General features: G+C 40.3%; 1 protein-coding gene across 3 annotated transcripts in view; it reads left to right on the forward strand.

The window, feature by feature from the left end:
* NECAB1 (N-terminal EF-hand calcium binding protein 1) overlaps nt 1-16639 on the forward strand; it is a 58462-nt gene that overhangs the window by 26444 nt on the left and 15379 nt on the right. For all 3 annotated transcript variants that reach the window (XR_013545311.1, XM_072999097.2, XM_078393584.1), the window contains 2 exons: nt 12345-12481; nt 14327-14439. Coding sequence is in view for 2 of the 3 variants with exons in the window: in XM_072999097.2 (XP_072855198.2) it covers nt 12345-12481; nt 14327-14439 (250 nt within the window). In the remaining variant the exon portion in view is untranslated. The remainder of the gene's footprint in view (nt 1-12344; nt 12482-14326; nt 14440-16639) is intronic.

The raw sequence follows: 16639 nt of genomic DNA on the forward strand, positions 1-16639 counted from the left end.
TAGGCATCAGGGATGGGGTGGGAGTTACAGAGTAGCAGCAGAATATTAGAGGACAGTAGCCTGGTGTGTGCTGCATGGAGAACCTTACTACCTCCAGGCATAGTAGAGAACCCTAGTCTGTAAGATTTCATATTTTAGTCCAGTCTTCTGGTGGAGTGTGGGAATCTTGTCTTTTAATAGCAAAATGTGTGGCGCTTGCTTTGACAGAAGCAGCATGAACTAGGGTTTTATTGCAGTTCCAACCTACTGAGTTTGCAAAGAATCCCAAAAAACTTTTTTCTGGTCTTACCATTTTTACACCCTTCTGTGTTTTACTTGCAAGGAAGCTCCAGATTTATCTCAAATGTCACTGTGAGCAGAATTTGATGAGAATTCGAGGACATAGCTAGTATAATCAGTTAACCTTTCCCCAGAATTTTACTCGTGTTCTTTCCAAGAAGAATCATCAACATATGGGCCGGCTTCCTTTTCTGTGGCCTTCTCATGATGACTGTGCTTTCATTCTGTTATAGCACAATTGATGTGTTCATGTCATCATGACACTAAGAAAAATGGAGGCATGTAAAAGTTGATAAATTAAAAGTTTGTAAAAGATTACTTCCTTCTGATGCATGGAGGTTAAATAGCAAACATAGCTTACAAAAAACAGTTGGGCTTAACACCATGCTGTTGTGAGGAAGAAACATTCAAGATAGCAAGTGAAAATGCAAGGTATTAATGGTGGAGTAAGAGTGTCTGAACCCCTTCACGGGTTGCTGCCTTGTCATGGTGAAGGGGCTTGAGTAATTCAGAGAAGCTATGGGCTATGCCGTGTGGGGACACCCAAGACGGAGAGGTCATAGTGGAGAGTTCTGACTAAATGCAATCCACCTGGAGCAGGAACTGGCAAGCCACTCCAGTATCTTTGCCAAGAAAACTCAATGGACAGGGAAAAAAAGGCTAAAAGATATGACACTGGAAGATGAGCCCCTCAGGTTGGAAGGCGTCCAACATGTTACTGAGGAAGAGCAGAGGACAAGGACAAGTAGCTCCACAGCTAATGAAGTGGTTGGGCCAAAGCCAAAAGGACACTCAACTGCGGATCTGCGTGGAAATGAAAGCAAAGTCCGATGCTGCAAAGAATAATACTGCATAGGAATCTGGAATGTAAGATCTAGGAACCTTGGTAAGCTGGATTTGGCCAAACAGGAGATGACAAGAATAAACATTGACATCCTGGGCGTCAGTGAACTAAAATGGACGGGAATGGGCAAATTCAATTCAGACGATTATCTTATCTACTATTGTTGGCATGAATCCCATAGAAGAAATGGAGTAGCCCTCATAGTCAACAAAAGAGTGGGAAAAGCTGTACTAGGATATACTCTCAAAAATGATAGAATGAATTCAATATGGATCCAAGGCAGACCTTTCAAAATCACAATAATCCAAGTTTATGCACCAACCACAGATGCTGAAGAGGCTGAAACTGACCAATTCTATGAAGACTTACAACACCTTCTAGAACTGACACCAAAGAAAGATGTTCTTGTCATTGTATGAGACTGGAATGCTAAAGTAGGGAGTCGAGAGATAAAAGGAACAACAAGTATGTTTGACCTTGGAGTTCAAAACGAAGCAGGGCAAAGGCTAATAGAGTTTTGTGAAGAGAACAAGCTGGTCATCACAAACACTCTTTTCCAACAACACAGGAGGCGACTCTACACATGGACATCACCATATGGGCAACACCGAAATCAGATTGATTATATTCTCTGCAGCCAAAGATGGAGAAGCTCTATAGAGTCACATAAATAAATAAATAAATAAATAAATAAATAAATAAATAAATAAATAAATAAAGAAAGAAAGAAAGAAAGAAAGAAAGAAAGAAAGAAAGAAAGAAAGAAAGAAAGAAGACAGACAGACAGACAGACAGACAGACAGACAGACAGACAGACAGACAGACCTGGAACTGACTGTGGCTCTGATCATCAGCTTCTTATAGAAAATTCAAGCTTAAACTGAAGACAAGAGGGTCTTCTTAAATGAACAGTGGAAAGATACAGAGGAAAATAATAGAAAGGGAAAAACCAGAGAACTGCTCAAGAAAATTGGAGATATTAAAGGAACATTCTGTGCAAAAATTGATATGATAAAGGACAAAAATGATAGGGACCTCACAGAAGCAGAAGACATGAAGAAGAGGTGGCAAGAATACATAGAGGAAATCTACCAGAAAGATATGGATGTCCTGGATAACCCAGATAGTGTGGTTGCTGAACTTGAGCCAGACATCCTGGAGAGTGAAGTCAAGTGGGCCTTAGAAAGGATGGCTAACAACAAGACCAGTGGAGGTGATGGCATTCCAGTTGAACTATTTAAAAACTTAAAAGATCACGCTGTTAAGGAGCTACACTCAATTTGCCAGTGAGTTTGGAAGACTCATCAGTGGCCAGAGGATTGGAAGAGATCAGTCTACATCCCAATTCCAAAGAAGGGCAGTGCCAAAGAATGCTCCAACTACCATACAATTGCACTCATTTCCCACGCTAGCAAGGTTATGCTCAAAATCATGTGTTGTGTTTAGTCGTTTAGTCGTGTCCGACTCTTCGTGACCCCATGGACCAGAGCACCCCAGGCCCTCCTGTCTTCTACTGCCTCCCGGAGTTGTGTCAGGTTCATGTTGGTTGCTTCGCAGACACTGTCCAGCCATCTCATCCTCGGTCGTCCCCTTCTCCTCTTGCCATCACACTTTCCCAACATCAGGGTCTTTTCCAGGGAGTCTTTTCTTCTCATTAGATGGCCAAAGTACTGGAGCCTCAGCTTCAGGATCTGTCCTTCCAGTGAGCACTCAGGGTTGATCTCCTTTAGAACTGATAGGTTTGTTCTCCTTGCAGTCCAGGGGATTCTCAAGAGCCTCCTCCAGCACCACAATTCAAAGGCATCAATTCTTCGGCGGTCTGCTTTCTTTATGGTCCAGCTCACACTTCCATACATCACGACAGGAAAAACCATAGCTTTGACTATTCGGACTTTTGTTGGCAAGGTGATGTCTCTGCTTTTCAAGATGCTGTCCAGATTTGTCATCGCTTTCCTCCCAAGAAGAAGGCGCCTTTTAATTTCAGGGCTGCTGTCTCCATCTGCAGTGATCATGGAGCCCAGGAAGATAAAATTTGACACTGCCTCCATATCTTCCCCTTCTATTTCCCAGGAGGTGATGGGACCAGTGGCCATGATCTTAGTTTTTTTGATGTTGAGTTTCAGACCGTTTTTTGCACTCTCCTCTTTCACTCTCATTACAAGGTTCTTTAATTCCTCCTCACTTTCTGCCATCAGAGTGGTATCATCTGCATATCGGAGGTTGTTGATATTTCTTCCGGCAATCTTAATTCCGGCTTGGGTTTCTTCCAGTCCAGCCTTCCACATGATGTATTCCGCATATAAGTTAAATAAGCTGGGGGACAATATACAGCCTTGCCGTACTCCTTTCCCAATTTTGAACCACTCAGTTGTTCCATGACCAGTTCTAACTGTTGCTTCCTGTCCCACATATAGGTTTCTCAGGAGACAGATAAAGTGGTCAGGCACTCCCATTTCTTTAAGAACTTGCCATAGTTTGCTGTGGTCCACACAGTCAAAGGCTTTCGCATAGTCAATGAAGCAGAAGTAGATATTTTTCTGGAACTCTCTGGCTTTCTCCATAATCCAGCGCAAGTTGGCAATTTGGTCTCGAGTTCCTCTGCCTCTTCGGAATCCAGCTTGTACTTCTGGGAGTTCTCGGTCCACATACTGCTGAAGCCTACCTTGTAGGATTTTGAGCATAACCTTGCTAGCGTGTGAAATGAGTGCAATTGTACGGTAGTTGGAGCATTCTTTGGCACTGCCTTTCTTTGGGATTGGGATGTAGACTGATCTTTTCCAATCCTCTGGCCACTGTTGAGTTTTCCAAACTTGCTGGCATATTGAATGTAGCACCTTAACAGCATCATCAAAATCATACAAGGTAGATTTCAGCAATATGTGGACCCAGAACTCCCAGAAGTGCAAGCTGCATTTCAAAGGGGCAGAGGAACTAGAGATCAAATTGTTAACATGGAGTAGGAAATGGCAAGCCACTCCAGTATCTTTGCCAAGAACGCCCCATGATCAGAAACAAAAGGCTAAAAGATATGACGCTGGAAGATGGGCCCCTCAGGTCGGAAGGCGTCCAACATGCTACTGAGGAAGAGCGGAGGACAAGTACAAGTAGCTCCAGAGCTAATGAAGTGGCTGGGCCAAAGCCGAAAGGACGCTCAGCTGTGGACGTGCCTGGAAGTGAAAGGAAAGTCCAATGCTGTAAAGAAAAATACTGCATAGGAACCTGGAATGTAAGATCTATGAACCTTGGGAAGCTGGAGGTGGTCAAACAGGAGATGGAACAGGAGGAGGAATTAAAGAACCTTGTAATGAGAGTGAAAGAGGAGAGTGCAAAAAATGGTCTGAAACTCAACATCAAAAAAACTAAGATCATGGCCACTGGTCCCATCACCTCCTGGGAAATAGAAGGGGAAGATATGGAGGCAGTGTCAAATTTTATCTTCCTGGGCTCCATGATCACTGCAGATGGAGACAGCAGCCCTGAAATTAAAAGACGCCTTCTTCTTGGGAGGAAAGCGATGACAAATCTTGACAGCATCTTGAAAAGCAGAGACATCACCTTGCCGACAAAAGTCCGAATAGTCAAAGATATGGTTTTTCCTGTCGTGATGTATGGAAGTGAGAGCTGGACCATAAAGAAAGCAGACCGCCGAAGAATTGATGCCTTTGAATTGTGGTGCTGGAGGAGACTCTTGAGAATCCCCTGGACTGCAAGGAGAACAAACCTATCAGTTCTAAAGGAAATCAACCCTGAGTGCTCACTGGAAGGACAGATCTTGAAGCTGAGGCTCCAGTACTTTGGCCATCTCATGAGAAGAAAAGAGTCCTTGGAAAAAACCTTGATGTTAGGAAGATGTGATGGCAAGAGGAGAAGGGGACGACCGAGGATGAGATGGCTGGACAGTGTCTGCGAAGCAACCAACATGAACCTGACACAACTCCGGGAGGCAGTAGAAGACAGAAGGGCCTGGCGTGCTCTGGTCCATGGGGTCACGAAGAGTCGGACACGACTAAACGACTAAACACACACACCCGATATGCAGATGATACCACTCTGGCAGAAAGTGAGGAGGAATTAAAGAACCTCTTATAATGTGGGTGAAAGAGGAGAGTGCAAAAAATGGTCTGAAGCTCAACATAAAAAAAAAAACAAAAAAACAAAAAACACTAAGATCACGGCCACTGGTCCCGTCACCTCCTGGGAAATAGAAGGGGAAGATATGGAGGCAGTGACAGATTTTACTTTCTTGGGCTCCATGATCACTGCAGATGGGGACAGCAGCCCCGAAATTAAAAGACGCCTGCTTCTTGGGAGGAAAGCGAGAGAAACCTAGACAGCATCTTAAAAAGCAGACACATCACCCTGCCAACAAAGGTCTGCATAGTCAAAGCTATGGTTTTTTCAGTAGTGATGTATGGAAGTGAGAGCTGGACCACAAATAAGGCTGACCGCCGAAGAATTGATGCTTTTGAAATGTGGTGCTGGAGGAGACTCTTGAGAGTCCCCTGGACTACAAGGAGAACAAACCTATCCATTCAGAAGGAAATCAAGCCTGAGTGCTCACTGGAAGGACAGATCCTGAAGCTGAGGCTCCAATACTTTGGCCAACTCATGAGAAGACTCCCTGGAAAAGACCCTGATGTTGGGAAAGTGTGAAGCCAAGAGGAGAAGGGGACGTCAGAGGATGAGATTGTTGGACAGTGTCATCGAAGTGACCAGCATGAATTTGACCAAACTTCAGGAAGCAGTGGAAGACAGGCATCCTTGGCGTACTCTGGTCCTTGGTGTCATGAAGAGTCAGACACAACTTAATGATTAAACAACAACAAAGAGTTTCTGTAGAGATGTAGGAGATGGGATGCAATGTGGCATATAAATTCCATTATTTCTGTCCTGCAGGTGAACTTTTGTTTTTCACTTCTGTTGAAAAGAGAACTGTGACTAGATTAACAATTGGTCTGAAAAAGGTTTTTCTTGCATCTGTCAGGTTAAAATTTGCCTGATCAAAGTAGTACTGGGAAAAGCTGTGTTTATCCATCTCCTTATCTGATATACCTAAATAGAGTATTAAAACTGGAATACTCCGTACTCTGAAACAGACAAGCTATCTTGATTCTCATTATCCATTAATTTTTTTCTTTAATGGATTTTTATGAATCTTTTATTCTCCAGTATAAGCATCCAGAAAGTATAGAAAATAGCTTCTTGAAACCATAAAACTAAGATCCATATTTCACTCTTCATAACATAATTCTTGGTCCTGCAGTTATGCTGGCAATTGTGTTACAATCATAATATAATTAAGTTATAACTTTAATATTAAAATAGTCTTAACATTGCAGGTCTGGAAGGGATCCTGTGGATTACTGACCCTGTCAAGAAGGCACAGTGGGGAATCGAACACCAAACCTCTGAACCCCTGAGCTATCCAACAGTTTTTATTTTTTATGGCAGGGTTTACTGTAATTATGAAGTCAACTTGTTATTTGTAACATTACTTCTGGGCTCTGCTTTTTGTGCTTCCATCATTGCTGCACCACCAAATTTCACTGAACCCTGACAAGCACAATCTGCAACTTCAGTTATGTTTAGGGTGTGTCTGAAATTGACCCAAAGAAATGCTGAAGTTGCCCAACCCTACTCTAATGAAAGGAGTACTCCTAATGATTTATTGATATTTATGGATATTTTGTACACTGGTTTTTCTGAGATGCACTGAAGAGTAGGTATAAAAATGACTGCAATAAACAAAACAAAACTATGTTGTGTAGAATGAGACTGCTGGCGCTCTCTGTCAGTGTTATCTACTCTTGCTAATGATGGAAGCTCTTTAGAGCTTAAAACAGATAGTTCTACTCCTTGGGATTCTAAGCATGCTTTTTTGAGAGCAGACTTTTCTGAACAAAGTGGGGCTTACGTGCAGATAAGTACATATAGGATTACACTGTAAATCATTGATGAGCTGTGGAGTAGATAATGAGAAGGTTGCTCCACCTAAAGCTAAATGAAAATACTACTACTACTACTACTACTACTACTACTACTACTACTACTAGCACCACCACCACTACCGCTGCCGCTGCTGCTGCTGCTGCTGCTACTGCTACTGCTACTACTACTACTACTACTACTACTACTACTGCTGCTGCTGCTGCTACTACTACTACTACTACTACTACTACTACTACTACTACTACTAATAATAATAATAATAATAATAATAATAATAATAATAATAATAATAATAATAATAATAATAATAATAATAATAATAATAATAATAATAGATGTAGAAAATTACAATGTTTTATTTCAACTCCCAGAATAACCAGACAATGTTCTGGGAGTTATAGTTTTCAAAAGTCGAGGCTGAAATCCTGTATGCACAGCTATGCCACGTTAAGGCTGATTATGTCATCAACTAAGGTGAATTTTAACAAATTAAAAAAAATCATTCCCCCCCCCTCAAGGTTGCAAGGAATCCCCTTTGTTATGGGGAAGTTGTTAGAGGCTTTGGGATGTGTGTGTTTGTGTGTGTGTGTGTGAATATTTAGTTTTGACAATCACAGCCACCAGTAAAGTTATCTGGTCATGTTGTTGTTTAGTTGTTTAGTCGTGTCCGACTCTTCGTGACCCCATGGACCAGAGCATGCCAGGCCCTCCTATCTTCCACTGCCTCCCGGAGTTGGGTCAGATTCATGTTGGTAGCTTCAATGACACTGTCCAACCATCTCACCCTCTGTTGTCCCCTTCTCCTGTTGCCTTCACACTTTCCTAACATCAGGGTCTTTTCCAGGGAGTCTTCTCTTCTCATGAGATGGCCAAAGTACTGGAGCCTCAGCTTCAGGATCTGTCCTTCCAGGGAGCACTCAGGCTTGATTTCCTTTAGAATCTGGTCATAACGGGTTTTAAAATTTAAAAACTTCCCACTATGCCATAATTCCCAGTGGCTTCCCCATGACACAGGATCCCATAGGATCCTCAAAAACCCTGGATGGTGGTAGTGGCAGATTTTTTATATATCTGGAAAATCTCCATAGCTGATGACATCATCAGTGTTACATCGCAAAGCTGAGCAAACAGGATTGCAGCCATTGTTTCTCATCTTTGTCTAAGAGATAGCATTAAGTGCTATGAAGTAATCTCTTGCCCTAGTAACAGAAGGTTAGTATACTGTATTCCTGTTTCAACCAAGTTATTTTACAGCACCAAGTCTTATAATTTAACTACAGCTAAGAGAAATAACAGAACACAGTAGCCTACACAAACCTTGCTTTTATTTGCAAGTATTATGGTACCTGAAAGCCAAAGTTGAAAGATTATTTAAAATAAAATAAAATAAAATATTAATGAATCAAAGGAAAGCAATCTAGAACTGTGAATATTTGCTCTTGTGCTTGCACCTCCATGGGAGAATTAAAAGAACTCCTGGGAATCCCTTTCATTTGTTGCTGTTATGTTATACTCACAGAGTCAAAAGAAATAGTTGTAATACTTGTGTGCTGACAAGTCAGTTCTAACTTATAGTGACCGTTTTCAACATTTTCTGGTAGAAAATACTCAAAAGTGGTTTATTATTTCCTTCTTCTGGGGGCCTCCTGGGACTGCGCAGCTTGCCCAAGACCACACAGGCTGGATTTTTTGGGATGCACAGTGGGGAACTTTACTCCCAACCCCCCAACCCCCCAACCCCCGCTGTGCAGCTAAAGCTGAGCTAAAGTAGCTACCAGTGCTTTATTATTGCTACGGCAATAATAAGTCATAACTCTCAAAACAATTATACATTCAGATAAACCAATACAGAGAAATTTAAATTTACAACTGGCATGTTTTTCAATATAAAAACCACAAATGAAGCATACTTTCTCTAGTCAATAACAATCAAAACACCTTTTCTACTGTGTTTTTCTTCCTATGAATGACGACAATTATCTCCTCACCAGAACAAAGCAATTATGAGGCCTTCCAATAGGCATCTATAAAAAGCAGCAACATTTGCTTCTCAACTCTTCCTTCCCATATACTATAGCCTTTTGTTTCACAAACTAACAGAGCATACTGGGGAAAACAGAATTCTACACGCAGATGGCATCAGTACTCACCCTACCTTAAATTCCCAAAGAATAGCTAACCAGGGTATCAAACAGGGTGTTTCCAATCCCAGTTGGAGACTTGGGATTGAGTTTAGAAATTAAGAAATAAGTTTCACAACTGAGCTATAATCCTCCCTCCTTCAGAGATGCACTGTAAAAACTCATTCTAGCTAGGCTGGTCATGAAACTCTGATGGGTGTCAAATTCCACAGGACTATGGGAGAAAGATTTCCAGTCTTCTAGGGACATGAAAATTTTTTTATTAAATTGATGGCTATCCATTTGCTAGCCAAAATGATAGACACATTGTGTGAAAATATAGGTCAACATTCTATTGTGGAATTATACTAGCAGAAGGTCAGTAGTATAACTCACAGCAGCAAATTGCCACTAATTAACAAGTCACCATTTGGATTCCTGGTTGTACCAAGCCAGCTGATTATCATACAATGAAGAATTCAGGCCATGCCCTTCTGCCAGTGTAACCTCGCAACAGGAGTTTGGATTCAAAAGAGACCTTTAAAATGTAAAAGTGTGTCCTCAAACTTTTGGAGGATTAGGGATTTATCTGTGTGGATGGGCCACTAAGCGTGACATACTGTACATTTAAACACCTTTTAAACTCTTCCTTCTTTCTGAGCCCTTACCAAATGTTAACCTTTTCCTTTAATGCAAGTTGCACAGCCCCATGATGCCTCCCTGCAAAACAGAATGGTAAATCTCTTCTAAATATTCTCTACCTAGAAAACCCTAGAAAGGGTCGCCATATGTCAAAATTGATGTGATGGCACGTCATCATCATTATTGCATCTTCTCTCCTCTTTTATCCATGAACTACAGTGGTGCCTCGCACAACGAGTGCCTCACACAACGATAAATTCACACAACGATGGCTTTTTGTGAAAAATTTGCCGCCTCACACAACGATGTTTCCTATGGGGAATTTTCGCACAACAATGTCTCTTTTCACTCATTTAAAAGTGCCTTAAACTGTTTGAAACCTGTTTTAAATGCTTGGCATCGATAGTCCAGCTTGTGAAACATAAGCAAACTTAATTTGGTGTTATTCTGAGGCGTCGTTAATTTTTGGTGAATTTTTTTCTCATTGAGAAGCATTGGACGGACCGTTCAATGGCTTTCAATGGAGAATAAAAAAATTCACCAAAAATTAACAACGCCTCAGAACAACACCAAATTAAGTTTGTGTAGGTTTCAGGAGGTGGGCTAACGATTGCAAGCATTTAAAACAGGTTTCAAACAGTTTAAGACACTTTTACAGGAGCAAAAAGGGACTTCGCAAACTCATTCAAATGCATTGAGTCGGCTTCAATGCATTTCAATTGGGGAACCGCGTTTCCCTCAACGATGTTTCCTATGCCGATTTTCACTTAAGGACGGCAATCCATTCCAATTGGAACGGATTAACCGGTTTTCAATGCATTCCTATGGGAAATGGTGTTTCACAGAACAATGTTTTCACAGAACGATTTTTTTTTTGGAACCAGTTAACATTGTTGTGCGAGGCACCACTGTACTTGGTAAATTACACCTGTAGAAATTGAGGTGTTTGATAATAAACAAAGTGAGATCTTCAAAAGCAAGTTCATGCTAAATCTCTAGGATTTAGTAATGTTTCCGTGGTGCTGAAATCTAAATAAAGCCCCTTGAATTTAGCACTATGTCCCCAAGCTGCCTCTTCAGAATTGCTGTCCAGGAAGATACCTGTAATGTTTACAGAATCTGGACATCCTTTGATCATCCGTCAGTGAGAAACATCTTTTAAGTCACCAAACCTGATACAGGAAAAGCGTATCTCCTGAAAAGGCCTATATTTTATTCATTCGTTAGGAGAGAACACTGCTCTTCAAAGGGGATCATTTGAAACAGTCAGGTGTCTGCTGAAGAATTTGAATTCCATGGCCCATGCCTGACAACGTTCCCATGCATTTTTCTAGACTTGTGTTACAGAGCATCAAAGCTTCCAGCAATGAAATTAGGTCTGCCAAATGCAGCAGCGTTAATCCAGTTAAGGGATCCATGTAAAATAATTCAAGGGGAGGCAGAAATTAGCCTTACTGGTACAAATGAGTTCTGTCACTTTCAAATGGCTGTCACAAATGCTTTTTACACAGGGCTGGTGTCAGCTCCAGCATGGTGCCAAAAAGAGTGAAAGACAAGCTGTCCTGCCAAGAATTTCTCTATGGGCTTTAAAAAACAGCAGTTATTTTGATTGGTGACATCACAGTCTTGACTGATGTTCATGGGTGCTAAATGAATGTAGGCGATGAGTTTAATGCCTGCGGGTATACAATTAACATGGGTAATTCATGGGGCAGCCTAACAGCTGGGATTTCAGCAATCGTTTGATCTTCTAGGAGGAACAAAAAATAATAATAAACCGAATAGCACATATTTCTGGCTTAGTATAAAAGCATTTGATGTGCATTTGAGTGAGGGCTCTGTGCTGGGTGTGTGTGTGTGGTGGAGAGTTTTATAATTTCATTCCTTTTAACTAAATTCTTCCTTTCTTTCCTTAACTGAATTTGGGGAAACTACACAGCATTCTCAAGCTACCACCTGTTGAGGCACTACCTAGGCCTTGGCTTTCCTCATCTGTCTTCTGACCGAGAAATTCTGTGACAAAACAAGGAAATGCTTTTAATATGTTCGTTATAAAGGGGCTTTCCAGGCTTTCCACTTAATTTCATAGGGGATTTGGGGGCCTTGGGAATCATGAAAAAAAACTTTGTGAGTCATATGTGGCCTGCATGTTTTGACAGATTGACTTCAGACTATGCTTTCTGACTTTGAAAACTATGAAGTAAACACCTGTTTTGAGTTCTATTCTGTAGCACTTCTGTTTGAAATCCATGGAATCCTATTCTGCTATTGTCTCTTTGGTCAAAATGTTTCATGTTTGGAAATAAAAGTGGATATAGAAAGAAAATACAGTATAAGGACAACTGGAAATCATAATGAATGGTTCTGAGACAGGGATGAAAAATGTCTAACCTATGGGCCAGATATAACCCATGGGAGGTGTCTCTCTGGTCTACAAATGGGAAAGCATGCAGAGTTGTGAAATATTAAGGTTTGCCTTCTTGCTAGTGTCTGTTGTTGTTGTTATTTAGAACTATCAGGAGGCTTCTAAGTTGAAACAGTTTGTGACTCGATTTTTGCTGAAAGAAACCCTGAATCAGCTGCAGTCTCTCCACAATTCTCTGGAGTGTGCCATGGAAACTACAGAGGAACAAACCCGCCAAGAAAAGTAAGTGAAGTTCCTTTTGCCTTCCTCCCACATAATAATAGTATATCATGAATTGTTCTGGGGAGATGCAGCTGCCAATCTATGCTGTGTTCAAATGTTTGAAACATTATGAAAGGGAAAATCTTTGAACCTACAGCTATGAAAAAAATAAAAAATGGTCCCAAGATTTTCAGGAGAACAAGTTCAACAGATTTTCATGAGAACAAGCTGAAAATATATATGGAGCAAAAATGGACTTTCATCCAACCAGGGAAATTGCTATCTATCGCATGTCTACTTTCATTCTTCGTAACGATTTTTAGCCTGGTACCTTTTTGTGTCATTGACAACTCAGAATAAGAACATTGAAGATCTATTCTGATTAGGACCAAAGCATTGTATCTAACACTGGAGGCATTCATGAGAAATTTAGAAAATCACCTATCAGATATCCTTTGGTTTGTATTTCTGCATTGAGTAGAGGATTGGACTTGATGGCTTTATAGGCCCCATCAAACTTTATGATTCTATAATTCTGTCTGCACAGTGACCAGCCAGCAGATGCAGCAACAGCCCCCCCCCCCATTCATGTACTCCAGTAACCACCACACATTGTATCTCGACTAAGTAATAATAACAAAAGCAGATGGGATATTTTTTTAGAACACTAGACAAATACAGAGATTTAAGCATGTATCATATAGAGATGAGTGGATGCACATACAGTAGGATAATCATTATGACAAATTTAAATGTGTTAAGGCTTCACAAGTTCTCTTACAAAGGTGTAGGAATATCTAATTAATTTACAGCCTATGATTAGTATATCTTGTGATATGTAAGACTGAAGTGTTATAGAGTAAGTGTACTGGAGTTCCCGTCACTGTTTCAGAAACTTATCCAACTGGTATTTGCTCATAATTTTGATTGGCACCAAAATTCTGATGTCAAGAGGTTATTTGAAATTCATTATTTTTATACAATAAATCCTGTTCAGTTTTGCTGGGCTCTGTGCTTCATAATCTTACAAAATGAATTTGGGCAAATGTTTCAGATGGTGATCCAACAAAGAGACAGTGTGTATAACAGTGTCTTTAATATAATTCCAAGTGCTCCATTATGAATCACTAAGCATTTTCAGTTACTTTCATATATGGAACTTGTAGTGGTTTAAAAGATATAAACTAGCATTTCCCCTCCTTTTTCCAATTAACAACAAAATAAGGAATTTATGTAGAAGTTGAATGAATGAATGAATGAATTTATTACAGTTGGGTGACCAGCTCATAAAACATATTATATAGCTAAAATATACAAAATGCAATTTTAAAAGTGTACAACCAGTTCATTAAACATTATATGGCTAAAATATACAAAATGCAATTAAAAAGTGTTCAACAGATAATTGTGTACTACGCATAGTTATATGGGGAGAATCAGTTACAGCATTTTTATAGCTATCCTTTGAACCATTGGATCGTCTAGGGCAAACTGGTTTGGACAGGGTCTTTGGGGCATAGGGAGTCCTTCCTACATATTTGTAAACATTTGTAAACATTTCATCCCTTTGGTTGGTACCACAAAATTTCAAAATTTATGTGGAAGTTGCACTTCTTACTGTTTTTATCATATTATCTCCAGAGTTTCCTCTTTCTAGGTTCTGTGTAGAGTTATTATCCTGCCAATATTACTATTCATTTTCGTTGTGGAGATTATCATGTTTGTAACAGACCTGCTGCAGTTAGAATGTTTATGAACATTCTGTGATTTACAGCAACAGAGTGAATAATGTTGATGCATGAATAAGGCTGGAGACAAAATTAGAATGACGAGACTGCTTTATACATTATACATATTTTTCTTAAGACAAGTGCCAGCAAAGCCAGAGGTTCTCAAAATTCAGAAGCCAGGAAGACGTTCAAGTCGAAGACTCCAGCGAAATAACAGTTTTTCTCCAGTTAGCCCTCTTCTTAACCCAGGTAATATTGTTTAAGGAGTATTGCTTTGTGCTTCCACTGTTTCAAAACATTTGGATAAAAATTAATAAATTACAACCAATTCTAGCTCTGTGGCAAGTGTACCAACTGTTGCATTTGCCCCTACGGGAATATTCATTTAATACTTTGTATATTCATTCTTAAAGATATATAGGTTAAGATTTTCAACTGCTTGTCTAAAAAATGTAATATGAAAAATGCCCTTGATCAGCTACCTCAGCCATACCCCATTGCCCTGAGAAACCTAAATATGACATCTTGTTATATAACAGACTAGATAATTCTGAAGATTTAATTGGGGTTCAGCAAGACCTATAAAAATGCACTAGATTTAGAAAAAGTGATGTAACATTAAAATGATGGCAGGTGTCGGGGAACATAGCACATTCTAGTATGAGAAGCAAGCAAAATCAAAACAGCATTCCAGGAAGACTGGTTTGCATGTACAAAAACACAAGGAGAAGGAAATACCCTTCAGCGGTCTATAATTATAACTGAGCAGCCTATCCATATGAAGTACACATCTGTTTTTACCTGCAGAGGTTTATGCTCTTTATACTGGAAATATTGCAAGCCTCATGTGGCCAGAGTAAAGGATGATTAAGAAGATGTGCTTTGCTAAGCAACTTGTACATTAGATGTCCTATAAAAATCAGAACAGATGAGCGAACTATGCATCTCCAATGTGGTTTCAGCTAGAGCTTAGCCCTCCAACTTGTTGTGGCGATCTCCTCTGAAGCCCTTATTCCCCCAGGCTTTCACGAGGTTCTCGCCCTTCTTCTTTCTTCGCTGCCACCAGGTATTACTGCCTTAATACCATTTAATCATGGAGACATGTGTACTTTTAAAACTGAAGTCATTTATTAGATCAGGGAAGTTAACATCTGATTAATATTCATTAGGTAAATCACAGGTTGCTAATCACTTATACTTAAATCAGTTCTACTTTAACTTTAAAACTCTATTAACTCTCTGTTCCATTCAGCGTTCTTACAGATCTCTAACTCACTCTTAGTACACTTTTAAGTTTCACACTGTCTCTCACTACCAGAATCTCTGTCAGACTCCATCCACCAGCCTTTATATCCAGCCCCCTCCCCCCTTGGCTCCACCTTCCGTCCATTCATTGGCTCCTTCTCCCCTGTTTAGCTGTGACAGACAGGTGAAGGCAGGGCTGTTCACCACTTGTGAAATAAAAGAAGTACTCAAACGTGTACAGAGTGATTTCCTTTATTGCCACATTCGGATGCTGACACATCTGAAGTATGGGTAACCTGCTCACATATATTAAGGCATTACTTCTAATATATCCAGATTTCAAGTATGAAAGATTTCAATAAGTACATGTAAGATTGAGGAGCTGTGTTTAAGAACCTTGATATGGTTTAGCTGCAAATGATCCTGGGACTGGGGGTCCCTTTGGACAATGATCTATAGAAGTTGCTTTTCTATTTTTGTTGTTGCCGTTTAGGAACCCAAACTGTGCTCCTTTCTATGAATGCTTAGGTTGGGCAGCAGTTTCTCAGGACAAAGGTGCACCATTTTCATAGCTTCTTCTGTCCCTGTACTTACAAAATGCTCTTTCCCCCTTAATTGTGAGTTGAAGGTTGTAATCTGGCAGCCTTTCTCCCAAAGCTTACTGCAGCTTTGGGAAGTGTACGTGTAGCAAGGGTAGCAGCTTTTAACCAGGACCGCTGTTGTAATATGGGGAGAATTACATCCCTACATGCTTAGGCCAACACAGTCTCAGTTCTTACTGGGGTTTCTGCGACAATTGTTTTGTGTTTGTTGTGGGTTTTTCAGGCTCTTTGGCCGTGTTCTGAAGGTTGTTCTTCCTAACGTTTCGCCAGTCTCTGTGGCCGGCATCTTCAGAGGACAGCACTCTGAAGATACCAGCCACAGAGACTGGCGAAACGTTAGGAAGAACAACCTTCAGAACACAGCCAAAGAGCCCGAAAAACCCACAACTACCATTAGATCCCGGCCGTGAAAGCCTTCACGAATAAATTGTTTTGTGTGCTTTTAAGAAATTAAACTAGCTCCCATCACTCCATCAGCAATGTTTTGCCTCTGGAAAGAACAGTCTCATTGTACCAAATATTTATGCCTGCAAAATGTTATCCCTTAATAATTATCAAAGAAGCATGATCAAATACTAAAAGCCATCTAATATTCTTCCATA

Source organism: Pogona vitticeps, chromosome 4 (genome assembly GCF_051106095.1).
Source record: "Pogona vitticeps strain Pit_001003342236 chromosome 4, PviZW2.1, whole genome shotgun sequence".
Lineage (NCBI taxonomy): Eukaryota > Metazoa > Chordata > Lepidosauria > Squamata > Agamidae > Pogona > Pogona vitticeps.